At 42.8% G+C, this 20127-nt stretch overlaps 1 protein-coding gene across 1 annotated transcript in view; it reads right to left on the bottom strand.

Annotated features, from left to right (window-relative positions):
• PLEKHG7 (pleckstrin homology and RhoGEF domain containing G7) overlaps nt 1-15503 on the bottom strand; it is a 61148-nt gene extending 45645 nt beyond the window's left edge. The window contains 7 exon segments of the mRNA XM_042993707.1: nt 6938-7034; nt 9201-9381; nt 11928-12053; nt 12983-13070; nt 13271-13644; nt 13647-13967; nt 15420-15503. Coding sequence (XP_042849641.1) covers nt 6938-7034; nt 9201-9381; nt 11928-12053; nt 12983-13070; nt 13271-13644; nt 13647-13967; nt 15420-15503 — 1271 coding nt within the window.
• Nucleotides 15504-20127: the final 4624 nt, after the last annotated feature.

Genomic DNA, 20127 nt, shown 5'->3' with positions numbered 1-20127 from the left:
TTGCTCTGAGGCCATGTGACTCAAATATGGCAATGAGGTTTAAGCAGGAGTTGCAGGATGTGGCTTCTGGAAAAACTTTCTCAAAGGGGACAGAGTTGATAGCTTCTGTCTTTTATATATATATATATATATATATATATATATATATAGATATATATATAGTATTTATATATATGGTATGTTTATTTATTTTTGAAAGAGAGAATCAGAGAGCAAACAGGGGAGGTACAGAGAGAGGGAGACACAGAATCTGAGCTATCAGCACAGAGCCTGACATGGGGCTTGAGGTGAGGCTCGAACTCATGAACTGTGAGATCATGACCCAAGTCAAAGTCAGACGCGCAACCAACGAAGCCACCCAGGCATCCCTGATCTTTGCTCTTCTTGTGGTCTGGAATATGGCTTGATATCTGAAAGCATACCAGTGGTCTTGCAAAGATAACAGCAGAACAGAAAAACAGAAGGAGCCTGGCAGGTTGCTGATACCTGGCCTGGGCTCTGGTCATATTACAGGAGAAACACTCTTTATTTGTCTAGGTCATTCTAGTTGGATTCTGTTACCTGCAGGCAAATGCTATGCTAACTTACACAGATCTCTCCATCCTGGACTTCTTTCTCTAAGAACAAGGTCATCTTTTGGCATTTGGACCTCTTGTGACTCTTTTACCGTCTATATATGATGAGGTTTCATAATAAGATCATTAGAGATGATTAGAAAATCATTAACTTCTTACAATTCTCCCCTTCTTGCTATTTGCCAACCCAATGCCTATAGTGGTTATGAGGATAGAGGGGGCTGAATTAGGAGATGGAAAAGTTACAGTGATTTGAATGAGAAATATATTCTAATTTCATTGGATGTAAGATAATTAGACAGATACATAATAAATGAACAGTTTGCACATCCAGCCAGGAATTTTCACAGTGCCATTCCAAAGCCATTAGATAACATAAAATGCTGGGAGCCTGTAAGGGGATCCCTGAAAAGAAATATTAGCAGTTTCCCCATTAAATTTATACTTCTCTTGATAAAGATCCTAGAAGCATATGATTAGAGTTGGTGTGTGAGGGGATAGATGAACCTGGATTGGATGGGGCATGGAAAAATTTTAATCATGTGAGTGAGAAATGTAACCTAGTTGGATTTTGGGGAAAAGGTTTACCCTTGAACTTGAACTCTAGATGTTTCATAATCTGGTGAGTATCAGAAGTTTGGTAGTTTCCTAAGATTCTATAAGCTATAACTATAATCCTATAACTACTCGTGGAATAAAAGGATGAGTCTTCCCCAGCCATGTCTAGGCTGGCTTGTGTTTCTCTCCCCTGCTTCCATAGTTCTCTGGAGTGATGGTTAAGAATGTAGAGACAAATTGTCTGGATTTTAATCTTAGCTGTGATTGAGGGAGTTAATAACCTCTCTGGGCCTGATGTTGCCATTTGTGAAATGTAGACAATAATGATATTTACCTATTGGGTGAGGACGATTGAAGTTAATCAACATAAAGCACTTAGATCGGTGTCTGGAACTTACTTAGTAAGCTGTCAATAAATGGTATTGCATTGCTTATTGAATAAACTGTGATATGATGTTCTATTTATTCTACTAGATTGCCAGCTCCTTGCCAAACATGTCTTACTTCTTAATGTAGTGAGTATTCATTTAGTATTCAATCCATCGTTATTGAGGCACACGAATGAAATACCTCTCTGATGTTGCCTCCCTCATGGAAAGTGTCTTACTTTATAAGGTGGTTTGCAGATTTATGTCTTATCTCCTCCCTTACCCTAAGCTCCTAGCTCCCGTTCTAAATCCTTCTGTTTAGTATGAGCTCAACAAACATTTCTTGAATAAATGAAACGTAAACATTTCATGTGAGGGTTCTCACACGCCCAGAATCGTCATTTGTCGTCTCCTGATATGAACTCTTGCAGAATGTGTAATCCAGTGATAGCAAGCTGCTCGCTGTTCTTTAAATGTACCTTGCCCTTCACGTCTCCACACCTTGGCTCAGGTAGCTCCCATCTGCCTTCTGATCTCCATTTTGCCTGGTAAACAAACCCACATACATGTCTAAATTCCAGCTTTGACTCTCTTCCTCCAAAAGTCTGTTCTGATCCTCTCAGGAAGAGCCATCCCTCTCTCTCCTTCCCTCTTCTACCCTCACCTTGTCTTTTTGCTCTATAATGATTTCATTGAAGGCTCATGCTGTGTCTTATATATTACAGAACCTAAGTACCTCACATAGCACTTGACATAGAGCAGGTATTCAAATAAGCTTCTTAAAGGAATAGACACGTTGATCTATAGAAAGATACACAGACAGTCCTCTAATGAATGTGCTTTTCCATTCTAAGTCATAAATAAATAATCATATGCATTCACAACAGCAAAGTTCAGTATGAATCCTCCTCCCCCCTCCCCCGCTCTCATTAGAGGTAGTTAAATTACTCTGTCCATTTCTACCTTATCCAGGATACCTTCTGACATAAAGCATCCATTTGGGAGCACACAGGCCAGGTTTGGGAGTTCAGTTTGCACATATGGAGCAGAGGGAAGACAACTGGCTGGCACAGCCCTTGAGCCCTGACCTCGGCTTTGTTGCCTTGGTGTTCAAAACCCAATGATGCTCATTCTGGAAAGGTGGGCATGCCCTGGAAGGGGAAAGCAGAATCTGTGTGGACATGGCCGTTTTATGTTCATAAGAAGCAGCCATGGGTTGATAAAAATATCAAGAACCACAGGGTAATTATATGAAGACCGAGGAAAACAATAAGAAAGAACATCTGCATATAGTAACATAAAGAGACATGAATTGGTATAGAAAACCTGCCCCTGCATCACCCATGCCTGGCAGTGGATTAGATTTCTGGGTACTCTCTCAAGAACCCCATGTCTGTGGCAGCCAGGCCTGTTAGGATCATTGGATTAATGACGTTAATGCAAATGGTTGCAGAGAATTCAGAATGACTTTGAATTTAGGTCTCATGGTAAGAGGGGTGTTGGTGATTCCAAACTGGTTATCTTCGTTTTGTTCTTACAAATAGAATTGCTTTCTATGGAAAAATGGCATGCGTGCAGGATCCTTGTGTCTAGTTCTGGACTGATTATTCACTAGAAACAATTACTGGAACAAATTCAGAATTTTTTATTTCCCTCCCCCAAACAAAATGGTGTGTGCGTAGGGTAGTGGCATACTGTGTGGAAGGGGGTGGAAGGAAGGTTTTGAAACCTAATTTCCTCACAGAGAGGTCAGACTAGGAGATGGACTAACAATAAATACAAACATGTTTGGGGTTTGGGGTGGGGCTGGCAGTTTGCTGTCTCTGTGTAAATACAGTATAACTTATCCTGCCTTTATTTGTTTGGAAGCGTACAACTAAACAAACATCCTTGAGAAACGCATTTTTCTTTTTTGTTTGCTCGTTCGATGCTTGGCTATTCTGGTTATTTGCTTCAGGATGAAATTCTGGACCCAGGAGGTTGTGTAACCAGGTACCTGACCCAGACTTTGCAGCCCTCTTGGGCTGGTCAGCCTATCCCCCCTCCCCTCCCTCTCCACCCCACATAGCATCCAGAAACCCAAACACAACCACTCTAATCCTGAGTTGTGTTGCCCCAGGGGAGTCATATCCCAAGAGACTAGTCCCATAGTTGCTGGAATAATCTTGTCTCCTTTCTGGTACCAGAATGGCTCCTTATTCTATCTTCCACTGAAGATTCAAAGGTCCGTGGTGTGGGCTGGGAGAGCAACAATTTAGAGAATCCAGAGAATTCTCCTCCCACTGCTGAGCAGGCCACACACCCATGCATCAACAGTCAACAATGAGCCTACTCTTACACATTAGTGCCAGAAGAGTTTCTGGCTGGTGGAGATGTGTCCCCAACCCCCATACCGTGGACCTTGAATGCATACACATGGTAAAGAACAGATTGGTCTTGGTAAATATTTTATTCTAATTTAAAATCAGCTGGCACTTATTGGCCACTTAAGTATTTTAACATCATTATCATGTAGATTTTCCCAAGCACCCTGCAAAGTAGAATTTACTGTTCTCATTCCAGAGCCAAGAAAGCTGAAGCTTATAGGGAAAGATAAACAACTTACTTAAGGTTGCCTTGCTAGTGAACACAGAGCCAGAATTCAAAGTTTAAATATGCAAGTTGGACTTGTAAATAGGGGGAAGAGAAAGATACTACAAACCACGTTAGAGCACTACATTTATTTATTTTTTTTTTAATTGATATAATGATGGTTACATCGGGTAGAAGAAGAAACGGAGTGGGTTGAATGGAAGCTCCTGGAAAGATAGGTCCCTGTCTTAAACTCTGGAACACGTACCTGGGATCTTATTTGGCTAAAGTCTTTGCAGGTGTAGTTAAATGAAAGAACTCGAGATGAGATTGTTCTGGATTATCTGGGTGGGCCTTAAATCCATCTACACCGTGTACTAATAAGAGACAGGGTGAGAATAGACATAGAGAGGAAGGAAGGTTATCTGAAGATAGAGGCAGAGATTAAAGTGGTTGCAGCCCCAGCCAAGGAACACCCGGATGAAGAAGCAAGGAAAGGTCCTTCCCTAGAACCTTCGGAAGGAGCCCAGCTCTGCCAGTTCCTTGATTTTGGATTTCTGGCTTCCAGAACTGTGAAAGCGTACATTTCTCTTTGTTTAAGTCTCCTGGTTAGTGGTAATTTATTATAGAGGCCACAGAAGACTAATAAAGGGGGTAGTGCAAGTGAGTGGCAAGGGCACTGGCCAACTTGATTCCCAACTCTGACCTTCATTACGTTTGACCTTGGCATGGGGTCTTCCTGGGCCTCAGCTTGGTTATGTGGAAAACACCTGTAGTGAGACCCTTTCTGTCTCTGGTGAACCAAGGATTTAGGATCACTGCTCTCAGTTTCCATGCCAGTGGCCAGTGGGTGGGAGCAGTAATTATACGGTGACCTTTATCTTGGCAGAAATATTTGAAGATGAATAATGAAAGCTCCTCCTTTAGAAATATGACTAGTGCATCATTTGCATTTTTTTGCAATGGGCTTAAACCAAGAACTGTTGGCTTCTAATTCCTGGGTGCAAATTTTAAAGGAAAATAATGAAAAATACTAGAGATTATGGGGGTTAGCTGCTGCCCTATGGTGATATGTGTGTCTTAATGGCGTAAAAATCTTATTGAAGGTACTATATTTTGGATAAGGCATAATCTGACTCTTCCTCCTGCTATGAATGTTGCCCAGTGGTTTCTTTCTTACCAGGCAAGCTCATCAGGCTGCATTCCTCGGATGTGATATCCTTGCCTGATAGTAAAATTCATGGTAAATATACCTTTTCCAGCAGGTGGTTTTCCAGTAATTGTGTGACTAGACAAGGTAGGTATTCTATTTTAAGAACCATGGTGTTTTACTCTATGCAAGAGAGACAGTGCAATTTGGAATGCTTGCTTAGAACTATGGGTTGATTATACAAGAGGAGCAAATTAAGAATCAGAAACAATCTTGGGGCGCCTGGGTGGCTCAGTCGGTTGAGCGTCCGACTTCAGCTCAGGTCACGATCTCACGGTCTGTGAGTTCGAGCCCCGCGTCAGGCTCTGGGTTGATGGCTTGGAGCCTGGAGCCTGCTTCCGATTCTGTGTCTCCCTCTCTCTCTGCCCCTCCCCCATTCATGCTCTGTCTCTCTCTGTCTCAAAAAAAAAAAAAAAAAGTTAAAAAAAAAGAATCAGAAACAATCTTAAAAAATATCTATCTCCTTTTATTTTTTCTTATTTTTAATTTTAATTTAATTTTAATTTTTTTATTATTTTTAAAGTTTATTCTTTTTTTTTTTTTTAATTTTTTTTTTTTTCAACGTTTATTTTATTTTTGGGACAGAGAGAGACAGAGCATGAACGGGGGAGGGACAGAGAGAGAGGGAGACACAGAATCAGAAACAGGCTCCAGGCTCCGAGCCATCAGCCCAGAGCCCGACGCGGGGCTCGAACTCACGGACAGTGAGATCGTGACCTGGCTGAAGTCGGACGCTTAACCGACTGCGCCACCCAGGCGCCCCTAAAGTTTATTCTTGAGAGAGAGAGAGAGAGAGAGAGAGAGAGAGAGAGAGAGAGAATGGGCGGGGGAGGGGCAGAGTGAAAGAGAGACACAGAATCCGAAGCAGGCTCCAAGCTCTGAGCTGTCAACACAAAGCCTGATGTGGGGCTTGAATCCACAAGCCGTGGATTAATGGACTTAATGGACTGAGCCACCCAGGTGCCCCTAATTTTATTTTTAAAGAGAGAGAATGGGCAGGGGAGAGAGGGCCAAAGGGAGAGAGAGAGAGAGAGAGAGAGAGAGAGCGAGCACATGAGCTGTGGAGAGGGGCAGAGGGAGAGAGAGAATCTTAAACAAGTGCCACACTCAGCACGGAGCCTCACATGGGCTCGATCCCACGACCCTGGGATCATGACTTGAGACAAAACCAAGAGATGGACTCTCAACTGACTGAGCCACCCAGGCGCCCCAAATATCCCCTTTTAAAATAATCAACAGAGAAATGACAAATAGATTGCCAGTCGGTGAAATCTGGGATACATTTTTCCATTACGAGTCTCAGAAGATAATTGGGAACGTTCCTTTTCCTGTTTGACTATAATTTCCAGCTCAACTTTCTACCAAAAGATTCCATTTTCTAGAATCCAACTGAGACTTCAGAAAGGACAGGGAGCCTGTGGCTCTTGTCCAGGGCCTGCTACATAGTGGCCCCTTCATGAATGTGGAGTGAACATACAGAAGACTCATCCCTGACAAGCCAGTTTCAACACAGAACAGAGCCAGCCTGTGGAGTCTCATCAGTGTGGAGAACTCCCAAAGCTGTGACCTCCAGGGCTCACCCCGCAGTAGTTACCAAACACACGTGTGGGCCACCCCCAGGGCAGCTGCTGGTACTGGTAGCTGCCAGCTCTCACCAGCTTTTCAGGCTACTGTCCTTGTGGAATGGAAGTTGCAATACAGCCCAGGGGGAAGAAGCAATACTTGTGCAAATGCCCAGCAACTCCAGGTACACTTAAGAGAGAAACACAATTCAGACTGGGAAGATGGGGAAGGTTACAAGATGCTGGAGGGAGAAAAGTATCCGGAGGAGAAAATATACAAAACACAAAAGGGATAATACAATTTCCCCTACCAGGCTTGTCCTAACTTAACTAACTCACCAACTAACTTCCTTTTTTCTTAAATAAATGCGCCAGGCTGTGTTCTAGGCACTAAGGATATAGGAATGAACAAAACAGACATGATCCCTGCGTACATGGAGCATCCATTCTAGAGGAGCCGATGCCAGTGGAAGAATAACACAAGGTTCCTGCTGTGAAAGGAAGCTGGCCTGCAGCCTTGCCCTCCAGCCACGCCCAGCTCAGTCTCCCTGAGACCCCAGTCTCCTCTTCTGACTAATTAACAACATGCTGTCTATCTTACCACAAAGGGCAAAAAAGTTGCAACTATATGAGGTGATGGATGTTAACTAAACTTATGGTGGTGATCATTTTGCAATATATACATATATCAAATCGTTGTAATATACACCTTAAACTTATACGATGTTGTATGTCAATTATATCTCAGTAACATTGAGAGAAAAAAAGAAAGTGCAATCCAGTAAAATATGATGCTGTGGAGTGTGAAATCTTTCAAAAAAGCTAAAAAACAAACAAACAAACAAACAACCCAACAATCAATATACAATCTATTAGTCTCTAGTTAATACATTTCTAACAAGCTTGTAGGCTCTGCAAGAGCCAGGACAGGGTGTTCTCCCTCTCTGGTGACACCCAAGCTTTAGAGACAGTGCTACGTGTATGTCAGGTTTTAAATAAAAGTCTGTGGAGGATATAACATTGTATTGAATTTAATGTTCAGACACCTCAGATGAACTTCGGGTGATAGACCATTTTACTCTGAGATCAGAATATCTTAGAAAGAATACGGGGCGCCTGGGTGGCGCAGTCGGTTAAGCGTCCGACTTCAGCCAGGTCACGATCTCGCGGTCCGTGGGTTCGAGCCCCGCGTCAGGCTCTGGGCTGATGGCTCGGAGCCTGGAGCCTGTTTCCGATTCTGTGTCTCCCTCTCTCTCTGCCCCTCCCCCGTTCATGCTCTGTCTCTCTCTGTCCCAAAAATAAATTAAAAACGTTGAAAAAAAAATAAAAAAAAAAAAAAAAAAAAAAGAAAGAAAGAATAGGTCCGTAACTTGCATACAGGAAGTGCTTAATGAATGAATGAGTACATGGTTTAAAAAAAACCAAAACACTAATATTTGTGTTGCTCTATTTACCACATCCAAAGCCTATTAGGTGAGTACTATTTGCATCCCCATTTCACAGATGAAGATTTTGAGGTTTTGAGTTAAGAACCATGCCTGAGACCACACTGCCAGAGAGAAACAGGGTTCAAACTCAGGGAGTTTGATTCTAAAATCTCCCTAACACTATGTTGTGCTACTTCAGATCTGACTTGAGGGGGTGGGGGTGGGGGATGTCTTACTGGCATTCAATGTTTTTGTCTGGTTTCTTCCTCGAGAGATTTTCGAATACCTTGCTATTTGGGTTTTGTGCCGATGTTACTGTTGTAGGGCTTTTTACCCACAATACTCAGGATTCATTGTGTCGCCGCTTCAAAGAATGAAGAGGTGGACACGAAATGAGCAGCAGGCAAAATTTATTAGAATATAAGATTAGAAAAGAAGAATAGTAGGAAAGCTCTTTTTACAGAGAGGGGACATTCCAAAGTGATGCCCCAGGAGTATAGGGGAGGGTCCTTGTTTATAAGGTTCTGGTCACCACCCCCTCCCTTCCCCCTTGTTCCTTCTCAGGTTCTACCCCGAGAGCTCTAGGTGCTGGGTTGTCCATTCCTGATTGGCTCATTTCCATTGTATGAGGGGTGGTCTGGGGCCATACAGGTCTTTTGTCAAATTCCTAAGGGAAACCTGAGAGGGAGTAGGTGGGGTCTGTTACATTCTTAAGAGGAGCCTATGCCTGAGGGGTTTGCTGTGGTCAGACACGCCCAGCATGGTTCCTAGAGGTGGTTTGTCCATTTCCGTTTTCAGCTTCAGGGAAGACTGAAAAATTAAGTGAGGCAGATGGCTTTCTGTTATAAATTTTAAGGGGGCTAGAAAGATCTCCCTGCCCACAAAATCTCCCTGTTTGCTTCCTGATGTTTAAAATCCCACCAACGCACCTTCGTCGCTTGGCCTCAAGTCATGTCCTCTGTCAAAACGCAAATAAATCAGGGATTGATAAGTGACACTGTAAGTCAAGCTGCCTGCCAGTCTGCCTGCCAACCGACTAAGTGACCGAGGCATCGTCTTACAAAGATTAAAGGTAAATAAGAGGTCTCTGCCCTCAGGAAGGTCTTGACTCTGGAAGCAGACAAATGGAAAAGAAATGCAGCAGTGTCTTAGACATAGCTTTAGGGAGGAATTCCTCCCCCAAAAGGAAAGGATGCACTGCTCTACTTGGAAAGATGAGCACAGATATCCCTTAAGCCTAAAGTCCTTCACACTTTAGTAAGAATGAACTATAAAGATTTTTTTTCCAGAAGGTGTATTTTGGTGATAGGAAAAGGTTTGGAGTGAGTGTGAGTTCAAAGGAATAGTACAGAGGGAGAGAGGGAATGGCAGCAAGAAAAAAAAAGTTCACGAAAACCTGGAATCAAGGTCATAACCCTGAGCTGATTTCAGAACTGAGAGTAGATTGGACCCTCACTTATATGAGCCTGCTCAATTGTCAGGCCACATGTTAAAACCCCATAATAAAAGAAGAATCAGTATTTTTACAAAAGGGTTCATGTCTATTCTATAAGGCAAAAAATGTTGTGACTGACTGATACACATATAGGCAAGCACTTCTTCATTGAATATCCTAGGGGTCAGCAAATTTTTTTAATAAACTGCCAGGTTGTTAACATTTTAGGCTTCGATGGGCACTATGGTCTTTGTAGTGACTGTAGTGCAACTCTGCCATTGGCTTGTAAGAGGGCCAAGACCAGTTTTCAAATCAGAGGGTGTGGCTGTGTTCCAGCAAAATTATTTATGAAAACAGATGGAGGACTGAATTTGGCCCAGAGGCCGTAGTTTGCTAGCTCATGGTTTATATCATTTAATAGACATATTATTCATTCACTCATTCATTTATTTTATTAAAAACACTTTTTTGTGGGGCGCCTGGGTGGCGCAGTCGGTTGGGCGTCCGACTTCAGCCAGGTCACGATCTCGCGGTCTGTGAGTTCGAGCCCCGCGTCAGGCTCTGGGCTGATGGCTCGGAGCCTGGAGCCTGTTTCCGATTCTGTGTCTCCCTCTCTCTCTGCCCCTCCCCCGTTCATGCTCTGTCTCTCTCTGTCCCAAAAATAAATAAAAAACGTTGAAAAAAAAAAAAAAAAAAACACTTTTTTGAGAGAGAAAAAACAGAGCAGGGGAGAGGGGCAGAAGGAAAGAGAACTTTAAGTAGGCTCATGCTCAGTGTGGAGCCTGACGCGGGGCTCAATGTCACCACCGTGAGATCATGACTTGAGCCAAAATCAAGAATCAGACATGTAACTGACTAAGTCACCCAGGTTCCCTGCCCAGGAACACCCAGGTTCCTTTGAATTTACCAAAACTAGTTCTGTTATCATCTTACAAAGATTCTGCATGTCAGTAAAAATTACCTGCGTGCTATCTTTTGCAAATGGCTGGTTGTGTCCTATCACTTAAACTATATGTCTGCTAACTCCATCTTATAATCAGAGCTGCACACAGATTTTACCTGCTCTAAGAAGCATTCTTTTTTTAAATTTTAATTTATTTTAATGTTTTATTTTTGAGAAAGAGGAGAGAGAGAGAGAGAGGGAGAGAACGAGAGGGGGAGGGGCAGAGAGAGAGGGAGACAAAATCCGAAGTAGGCTCCAGGCTCTGAGCTGTCAGCACAGAACCCAACATAGGGCTCAAACTCGTGAACCGCATCATGACCTGAGCTGAGGTCAGATGCCCAAACTTGACATCAAGACCTATAACCCGCCCTCCCCCATTCTTCTCCTCCCTCACCCGTCCGCACATGGTTACCTAGATTGGTGAATGGAACTATCTGCCACCCAGAGATGCAAGCCAGAAGCTTGGAGGTCATTCTTGACAACTTCCTTCCTCTCACCCTGATGGTCTACTATTCACAAAGTCTAGATGATTCTACCTCCTAATACCTCCTCAACTGAAATACTTCTTTTTAACTCCGGTGCGTTCATCAGAGCCTAGCCTACTAACTTCTCGTATCTGAACATTCTAATTGTTCTGCTGGAGTCCTCTCTCACCTAAATGTCATGTCCACCCTTTATCCATCTGGCCGTGTCCGTCCTGTCAGTGGTTTCAGACTGCTCTTAGGGTAAGGAACAAAATCCCAAACACCCTATTAGACTCTGCACGATCGACTCTAACATCATCATCTTTCTCTGAGACTGCTCTCTCTTTCCCTTCCTCTGACACACCTGAATCAGGTATTATTTTAGAGCTTTATTCTCATTTGTGTCTGTAGAAGATTTGTATCAATAATTCCATTCTTTACCAACTTTTGTATCCACACCCTTTACCAAGTAACACTTCCGTGCTCTCCCATGTAGGTGACACATAATTTCCTACCCCACCCCCACTGAGTTCAGTCATGTGACTTGCTTTGGCCAGTAGAATTAGGACAGACACCGAGCCCATGCTGCAAGTGTCTTCCCGAACCTCTCCTTCCACCATAAGAAGAATATACCCTTTGGTTCCGTGAAAAGGATGAGGAACATGCAGAGTGGAACTACCCAGCTGAGACCAGCCTACTTCAACTCACACCTGATAGATGCACAGATACATAAGAAAAAATAGCTGGTTGTTGTTTTAAGCCCCTGAGGTTTGGGGTGGTTGGTCATATAGGAATAGCTAATGGAAACACTAACGCGATAATCTGCATTTTCCCGTGTGGCTTTGTAAATGTCCTCAGCCTTAGTCGATATGTTTAGGTCAACTGGGGTTAAGAGGGCTAAAATCAACAAAGATGGCATACACGGATCGCATTCCTCCGACTGAAAACAGCAATATTTTGCTTGAGGATTGAGGTCCTGTAATAAAACAATGGCCACTTCCTGACAATTTCTCCGTGACTTTCCAAATGAAATAAGGGCTTTCCTGCCCAGCTTGCAAACGGGGTGGGTGAAACTGAGCATGGATCTTGCCCTTGCTGTCACAGAGGCTCTTCATTCCCGGGAAGAATGGCAAGCCCACCGGCGCATCCCTGAGGACCATGCTGAAAATCCAGGGCTGGTTTCTGACACAGTCTACCTGCTTCTCAAAGACAGACACGATCTGTCAGAAGAGACCTTTGAAAGGTCGTCCTAGCTTCAAACAGCGCTTGCTGTTTTTATCCTTGTCCTCCGAGTTTCTCTTTGAAGAGCTGTTGAATGTTTCTGGCCTTTATATTTTCTCAGCCTGACAAAACCAATTACTAAGTGGATGTTAATTAAGCCACAGGGCCAAGTCATTGGCAATTCAAAATGAAAACCATGACCGCATGTGGCCGTCATACCTTGCCCCACAAAGCCACAGCAAAATGCTCTGCCTTTCAAGGAGACTCTTGAAATTAAGACTCTGTCACCCATAAATGTTAAGCGACTCGGGGGCTGTAAAGCAAAGTGCCCTGATTAATGTGCCATCAGGTTTGCTATGTCAGAACAGCCACAGAGAGGGAAAAGTCAGCAGTGGACAGTTTTCACAGCATTAGAGAAAATAAAGACGTGCACAGCTGGCTGGGTGCAATTCTCTCTGAAATAAGTTTTTCAAATGTACGTTTCAGTTTTGCTTAAATCCATCCCAAATTCCAAAGCAGACATCTAGAAAAGAGAGGCAATGAACTTTCCTAGCTAAAATGTTCTGGATATTTTCTTTTTGGTGAGGAGGGGGAGAAGATTAGATATTTGAACAATTCGTTCTTCCTCTGCTTTTAAACTAGCCCTACCAGGCTGTCTTCAATGGCCTGGATCGCAAGAGGGCTGCCTCTACTATATCCAATGGCCGACAGACCATCGCTAACCTGACCTTCTACTCTAGAAGAAGAAAGTGAACTAGACCTCTGTTCTCCCTCTTCTCCAAACTACTTGGAGCCAACATGTCCTGAAAAGTGTGTGACTTCCTGTGCTGTCTCCCATCATAGGAACTCATGGCATTTGGGGTAATATGGCAACCCAGAGATCCATCTTGCCTTGTAGTGCTCTGATCGAGCATGGGAGGTCCGACACCGTATTACCCGAGAACCAGGAGGCCTTGTGGCTGGGCTGGGTGGTGAGTGGCTTCCTCTCTCTGGAAGAGAGGCCTGGGAAAAAGATCCCCCACTGATGGGCTGAAGCAGGGGAAGGGGTTCAGATAAGATTGGATGTGTTCAGGGTGGTATGGCCGTAGATAGGAGAAGGGGTTCAAATGAGCCAGTTGTGTTGAGGACCTTTGGGGATCTGGAGGGAATCTTGGTTGGAGTCTCAAGGGTGATAGAGAATGTGAAGAATTCTTTGGGCTTCCAGGCGGACTTTTGGAGAGGTAACATGGAGAGCCTGCAGGCTCCTGCTGGCTTCCAGGCTCCTTCCAGGTGAGCACTTCCTAGGTCTCTTGCTCAGGCAGCAGTGTGACGACGCTCCACAGACATTGCCCCTTAATCTCCTGTAAGTGGGAGACGTAGAGATGCAGTCTAGGGCTTGCTGGTCAAAGTGGAGAAGATTCTCCTGGTTCTCACAGTGCTTCTTTGACAGACTCCTCACGGAGAACCGAGGAGATGCCCCACAGCCTCTTATCTGTACCTCTGGGCAGGGTGGCTCCATCTTTCCTATGCAGCTAAGAGCCCCTATTGCCAGAAGCTTCCAGGGGACGTTGTTGGACTTGCTGTTCTTGGGACCACATTGGGGTTGTTCAGTTTCTGAATTCAAGTGCCACTCTTCCTCTGGTATGTCTTTGCCCTTTTCCAGAGGAAAAATTTACATGCAGGTTGTTGCATTTTTAGTGAGGAAGAGCAGAGTGTGCAGTCTTTTGCAAATAAGGGAGAGCAACGTGAGAAAAAAAAGGTATCTGAAATTTCAGGTGAAAACCTCTAATTTGTCACGGGACATCGGTAGAGACCAGTTATTAGCATCCTTTAAGTTTTGAGGATTAATTACATAAACGATTCCAACCTTCCCATCTGAATACTTTGTATGTTGAAATTTGTATACTGTTTACTTATGCCTTCCAGGTTGAAACAAAAAATGTTTTAAAAACCTTAGTGACCTACGAGATTTTCTGAAGCCACAAAGCTCAACACCTTTTGATTATTCCATTTTAAGACAATTAAATATACATTAACATTTCTTACATTCTCTATCTATCTATCTAATCTAATCTATCATCTATCTATCTTATGCTTTGGTGTATTTCAGGGATATAAGGCTATAAGAACAAGGAGAACAGGGAGCCTGGGTGGCTCAGTTGGTTAAGCGTCTGCTTTTGGCTCAGGTCATGATCTCGCAGTTCTTGAGTTCGAACCCTGCATCGGGCTCTCTGCTGTCCATGGAGAGCCATCTTTGGATCTTCTATTCCCCCTCTCTCTCTGCCCCTCCCCAGCTCATGCTCTCTGTCTCTCTCTTTTAAAAATAAATAAATAAAAGTTTAAAAATATATATGTATTAAGAAAAAAACAACAACGACAACAAAACCCTTTCCCTCAAGATTTAAATTACAGGATGAAGCATGGTTTCAGTCATCACTGTAAAGAATTTTGCAAAAGGCGATCTAGGTTTTTGTCTATCCTTGTATTTTGGAAAAATAACTTGCAAATCTGAAAAGAAAAACCCATATGTCACCCAAATGCCCCACTTCTTGTGATTAGAGGTGCTTTCTAGGATTCACTAATGCAGAATGATCTCTCGATTATACTTTTCTCATGCTCAAGGTAAACTGATTCTACCATTTGACAACTTGATCCATGGCAACATGGAAACGACTTACTACAGCTCTGTTATTTTGTAGTTTACCATATGAAGAAAGTAGCTTTGTGTGGGAAAGCATTGATCCTTACTCATCCTGCTAAAGATTGTGTAAGAGTCACCTCTCAATTACTTACAGGCCTGGTGTGGGGCTGTGGATAAGATACTATCTTCCTTTGCCATGGACAACGTGGGAAGTGGTTTCAGACTGTGCATGGCTTGTTTGTAGATGACGTATCAGTAATTGATCACATATTATGAGATCTCCAGTAACAATTTTAGCAAGTCTGTAATTCTAAAGCAAAACTCAGCCATCTGGAATGCATTGGGAATTAACACATTTGAATAGCCAAATTTTAAGGATAACTAATAATTTTCTTTAGTACTCCATGATTTTAATTGCACTGACAACACTTTTTAGTAGATCTTTTTCTACAGTGTATTATTTACCTCCTCAACTTGATAATAGAGAACACTGAACAGCTGTATATCTTTTCTTGATGACCTAGTCTCTTTATGTTGATTATCACTCATAGTACTAGTTGACATGCAATGGTTGTTACTATGTTTACCATAGCTTTATGAAGAATACAATAATTGTTACAGATTTTTATAGCATATGACTAAATGGCTTCACACCGATATATTCTCAAGTTCATATTCATTATTTCTCATTACAATTGGGGTACTTGCCTAAAGCAGCCTCTCTCTCCTTTGTTTCTTCCAGTCTGTTTCAGGCATAGAAGTCCAATGACCCTATGTAGAGAGGATTCATAGGTTCTTACATCGATAAAGAATAGGAGTCCAATGTTATGATGTTGTCATGACAATACTGTGACATTGATTTGGGGGACTCCATGTTCTTTTATGTTTACTGTCTGGTTCTCATCTGGTTTAAGGCCAAATGAAACTAAAATACTAGATTTTAGACTCGAGAGTTGTTCAAGGAACTTCTTAGATACAAATTAAAGTCAATTGGACTCTTACCTACAAAAGAAATCTGCAATTCTTTATACTGAGTTGCTGAGGGGCGCCTGGGTAGCTCAGTTGATTCAGCATCCGACTTTGGCTCAGGTCATGATCTCACAGTTCGTGGGTTCGAGCCCTGCCTCGGGCTCTGTGCTGACAGCTCAGAGCCTGGAGCCTGTTTCAGATTCTGTGTCTTCCTCTCTCTCTCTGCCCCTTCTCCACTTGCGCCCTCTCTCTCTCTTTCTCTCTCTCTTTCACTTCCTCTCTCTCTCTCAAAAATAAATAAACATTTAAAAAAATATTTGCTTTAATATTTTGAGCGGAGTTACAAAACTTCACATGTAGGACAAAAATGTGTGACGTACCTTGCGATGTACCTTATTTTGGGGACGATGGAAGAGGGTGATACCAGCGAAGAAACTTACATTTTAGCTACAATGAGGTTGAACTGATTTTGTTCTAAGATTAATAATTTCTGCTGCTGCTTGAAAGGCTGCTACCAGCTTTGATGGAGAAGAATGAGAGGCCTGTTGTCACCATTGATGATACTAGGTTTCTTTTCAGCTCCTGAGTTGGAGCGGCCTGTTCCTCATTCTCTCAAGGAACAAATGGCCAAGTTGAGGTACAGGTACTTTCATATACATACACACCCAGGAAATTGTATTATTTTCTCCTTTATAGCCACGTCCAAGTTCTAGGCAGCAACACCACTAAAGGATTCAGTACGTTTCCATAGGCACTTGAAGAAGAGCTTTATCAGAATTCTTAGTCCTTGGGTTTCCCCTTGGTCTTTGTGACTTCTTTCTCCTCCTCTGAGGGTTTAGGACCCTGCTTTGGATTTTGTTTCCAGTTGTTGTGGCCAGTAGGAAGTCATTATGTCCCATATAACGTAAGAGTCATTAAATACTATTTATTGGTCGGTGTCTGAAATATTGGAACTAAAGCAGCAGTGATGGCTGACATGATTCACCGCAGAACCGGAGAAACTTTAAATACAGCAGGTCTCTGGATGGCAGTTTGCAGAGAGCAGAGAGCCCAGTCTCTGGAGTCTACCACCTGCTGGCTATCCCCACCTCACTGCCAGCTAGCCTGTGACCCCCTCTGTCAGCCTCCAGGCCACATTTATGAAAGGGCGTCAGAGTACCTCCCTCCCTGGGTGGCTGCAGGGATTAGTGGATATAATGCATGGGCTCCTGGGAGGCCCTCCCTAAATGATTACCCCCATGGATCTGGTAAGGAGTCAAAAGGTAACAGAAAAGTAAGGCTAACTCTTCTCCTTTATATTCTCTGAAAGACAAACACAACACATGATCATTAAAAAGATTTACCAGGCTTTGACCTCCCAAGCCTTGTAAGAACCTAGGAAACACCACCCACACAGTCGGGGAAGGAATCTCTGTGTCCTCAAATTTAAACCACACAGATTAATGATTCACCCATTCTACTCAGACCTGAAGAGACCAGCCAGCCAGAACCAGGAGAAACTGGTAGCAACAGGATCTAAACAAATGGAAAGTCTGAGAGGGAAACAGCCCCAGAATGTTGGCTTTACCACCAGTGGGATGGTCTACCTCCGAAGGTGACGTTGTCCCAGTGTGGCCCGACAAGGGAGTTAGCAGATCCAGAGTGAATGGCCAGGCGAAGGCTCGGAAGAACAGATTCCACACCTGTAACTATGGACTCTCCAGGCCGAGTGCAGGTGAACTTGAGGCTAATTTGAATGAGGAACTGGCCTTTCTCCTCCTTAGAGACTTTTCTAGTTATTTGTTTATGAAAAAGCCCAAAGGAAAGAAAGTTCAGAATCTAAGACTAAGACCGGCTAAGACAAAGTCTGGTGATTTGTTTTTGTTGAACAATGGATGATCCTATTCAGAAATGATGCAAATGTGGCTTTTTCCTTACCTCCAGGTGTTCAGTCACTGATTGTTCTGCGAGGTGGTTCTCTTCTCTTTATTTTCTCTAAAGTTGTGAGAATCATTCCTTTCAACTTGACTTTGCTTGCATCTGAAAACATTTTGTGTGGCTCTATTTAATTCGTGGGCTATTTTGATAAGCACCGAATAATAGAGGAAATGATCATCGTACTTGGGAACAAATCCGTGAGTGTTAATCTTCAAATAATTAAAATGGGAATGGAAAAATATGTGCAGGTACAGCATTCCCATTTAAGCAGGACCCAAGAATGTATGCAATGCTACAGAATATCTGCAGAGTCTTTATAAAAACAAATTCAAACAAACTTGAATTAAGCCTAATTTACTGATGTGTTCATTGCTTAGAATCGTTACATGTACTTCTTGTGAAGGTTTCTGCTGTCAGTGGTTCTCAGAGTGGGGTGCCTGGATCAGCAGCATGAGCATCTCTTGGTAACTCCTTTGGAAGGCAAACTTTCACCTTCCCCCACCTGCTGCACTGGAAATGCTGGGGTGGGGCTGCCTGTCTGTGTTTTAACAAGTCCTCCTGGGGGGATTTTCACATTTGTTAGAAATTTGAGAACTGTTGCCATAGGGAAAACCGGGTCTAATTTTATCCATCTTGGCTTTGCGATAAACTTTGCATTAGTCTTTAATGTTCCCCTTTTGGCCTTATTAGAACATCACTCACTTAGAACTGTGGGCAATGACTTGAACTCCTCCCTTTTCAACCATTACCACTATCCCCGCCACCATACCAAAAATGAGGCATCAAGGGCATTTCTCTATTTTACCAGCATGAAGCCAGTACAAAAAAGAGTCTGAGTTCCTGCCAAGGCTAGAAATGAATTGTTTCACTTTAGGAAGAAAGAAAAATGAATAGAATGTTTCAGCTTTTGGTTTGTAGAAGGAAGGTCGTCCTTTATCTCCTAGTCTCCTCACGCATGCATGATTATAAAACTGTCTCTCCCGGGAGACATGATAATGGAATATTTGATCCCCATCCAGAAACTTCCAACCTCTGGTTGTAACTTAAATAGGAAAATTAAGAGTCTACAGAAAGGTCACAAAATTATTACCAAGAAAGAAAATAGCGCAACTTCTAAGGAGAAGGGCAGTTGGGAGGAATTTTGGATGGGGAGGGGAGCCCTGGCTGACCAGGCAATCCCTAGGTCAGCTTTTCCTTCAAGACCCTGGGGCAACTGCCTTGAAAGTGAAGGTGGCCCTTTAGGTCTCAGTGTGACACGTGAAGATTCTCTCCTATACTATAGAGGGGGAGCTCTCTGCATGCTTTTGTCTCTGGTCTAGGTTATTGGATCAGGATAAATCTTGGTTGTAGAGAAAGCCACCTGGGATGTGTCCCATGCAGTCTAAAGTCCACAAGCTATTTTTCTTTCATCAATATCTGCATCTGAGACAGAAAACTCTGGAGTTCTGATTGGACCTTTAGCTTAAAAAAAATTAACCCAACGTTAAAAATTAAGAGATTTTACAGAAAAATTTGGATTGCAAGCTTTTTAAAGAAAATGTTTATTTTTGCATTCCTTTTCAAAATAGCACCAGCATTCTTCACAGAGCTAGAACAAACAATCCTAAAACTTGTATGGAACCAGAAAAGACCCCGAATCGCCAAAGCAATCTTGAAAAAGAAAACCAAAGCAGGAGGCATCACAATCCTGGACTTCAAGCTGTATTACAAAGCTGTAATCATCAAGACAGTATGGTACTGGCACAAAAACAGACACTTAGATCAATGGAACAGAATAGAGAACGAACCCAGAAATGGACATACAAATGTATGGCCAACTAATCTTTGACAAAGCAGGAAAGAATATCCAGTGGAATAAAGACAGTCTCTTTAGCAAATGGTGCTGGGAGAACTGGACAGAGACCTGCAGAAAAATGAACCTGGACCACTTTCTTACACCATACACAAAAATAAACTCAAAATGGATGAGAAACCTAAACGTAAGACAGGAAGTCATCAAAATCCTTGAGGAGAAAGCATGCAAAAACCTCTTTGACCTTGGCTACAGCAACTTCTTACTCAACACGTCTCCAGAGGCAAGGGAAACAAAAACAAAAATGAACTGCTGGGACCTCATCAAGATAAAAATCTTCTGCACAGGGGGATGGGCTAAATGGGTAAGGGGCATTAAGGAATCTACTCCTGAAATCATTTTTGCATTATATGCTAACTTGGATGTAAATTTAAAAATTAATTAATTAAAAAAAGAAAATGTTAATTTTATTAACTAATCTGACAACGCGATGTC

This window comes from Panthera tigris, chromosome B4 (assembly GCF_018350195.1).
Source record: "Panthera tigris isolate Pti1 chromosome B4, P.tigris_Pti1_mat1.1, whole genome shotgun sequence".
Lineage (NCBI taxonomy): Eukaryota > Metazoa > Chordata > Mammalia > Carnivora > Felidae > Panthera > Panthera tigris.
This window is presented reverse-complemented; position numbering and strand designations above follow the sequence as displayed.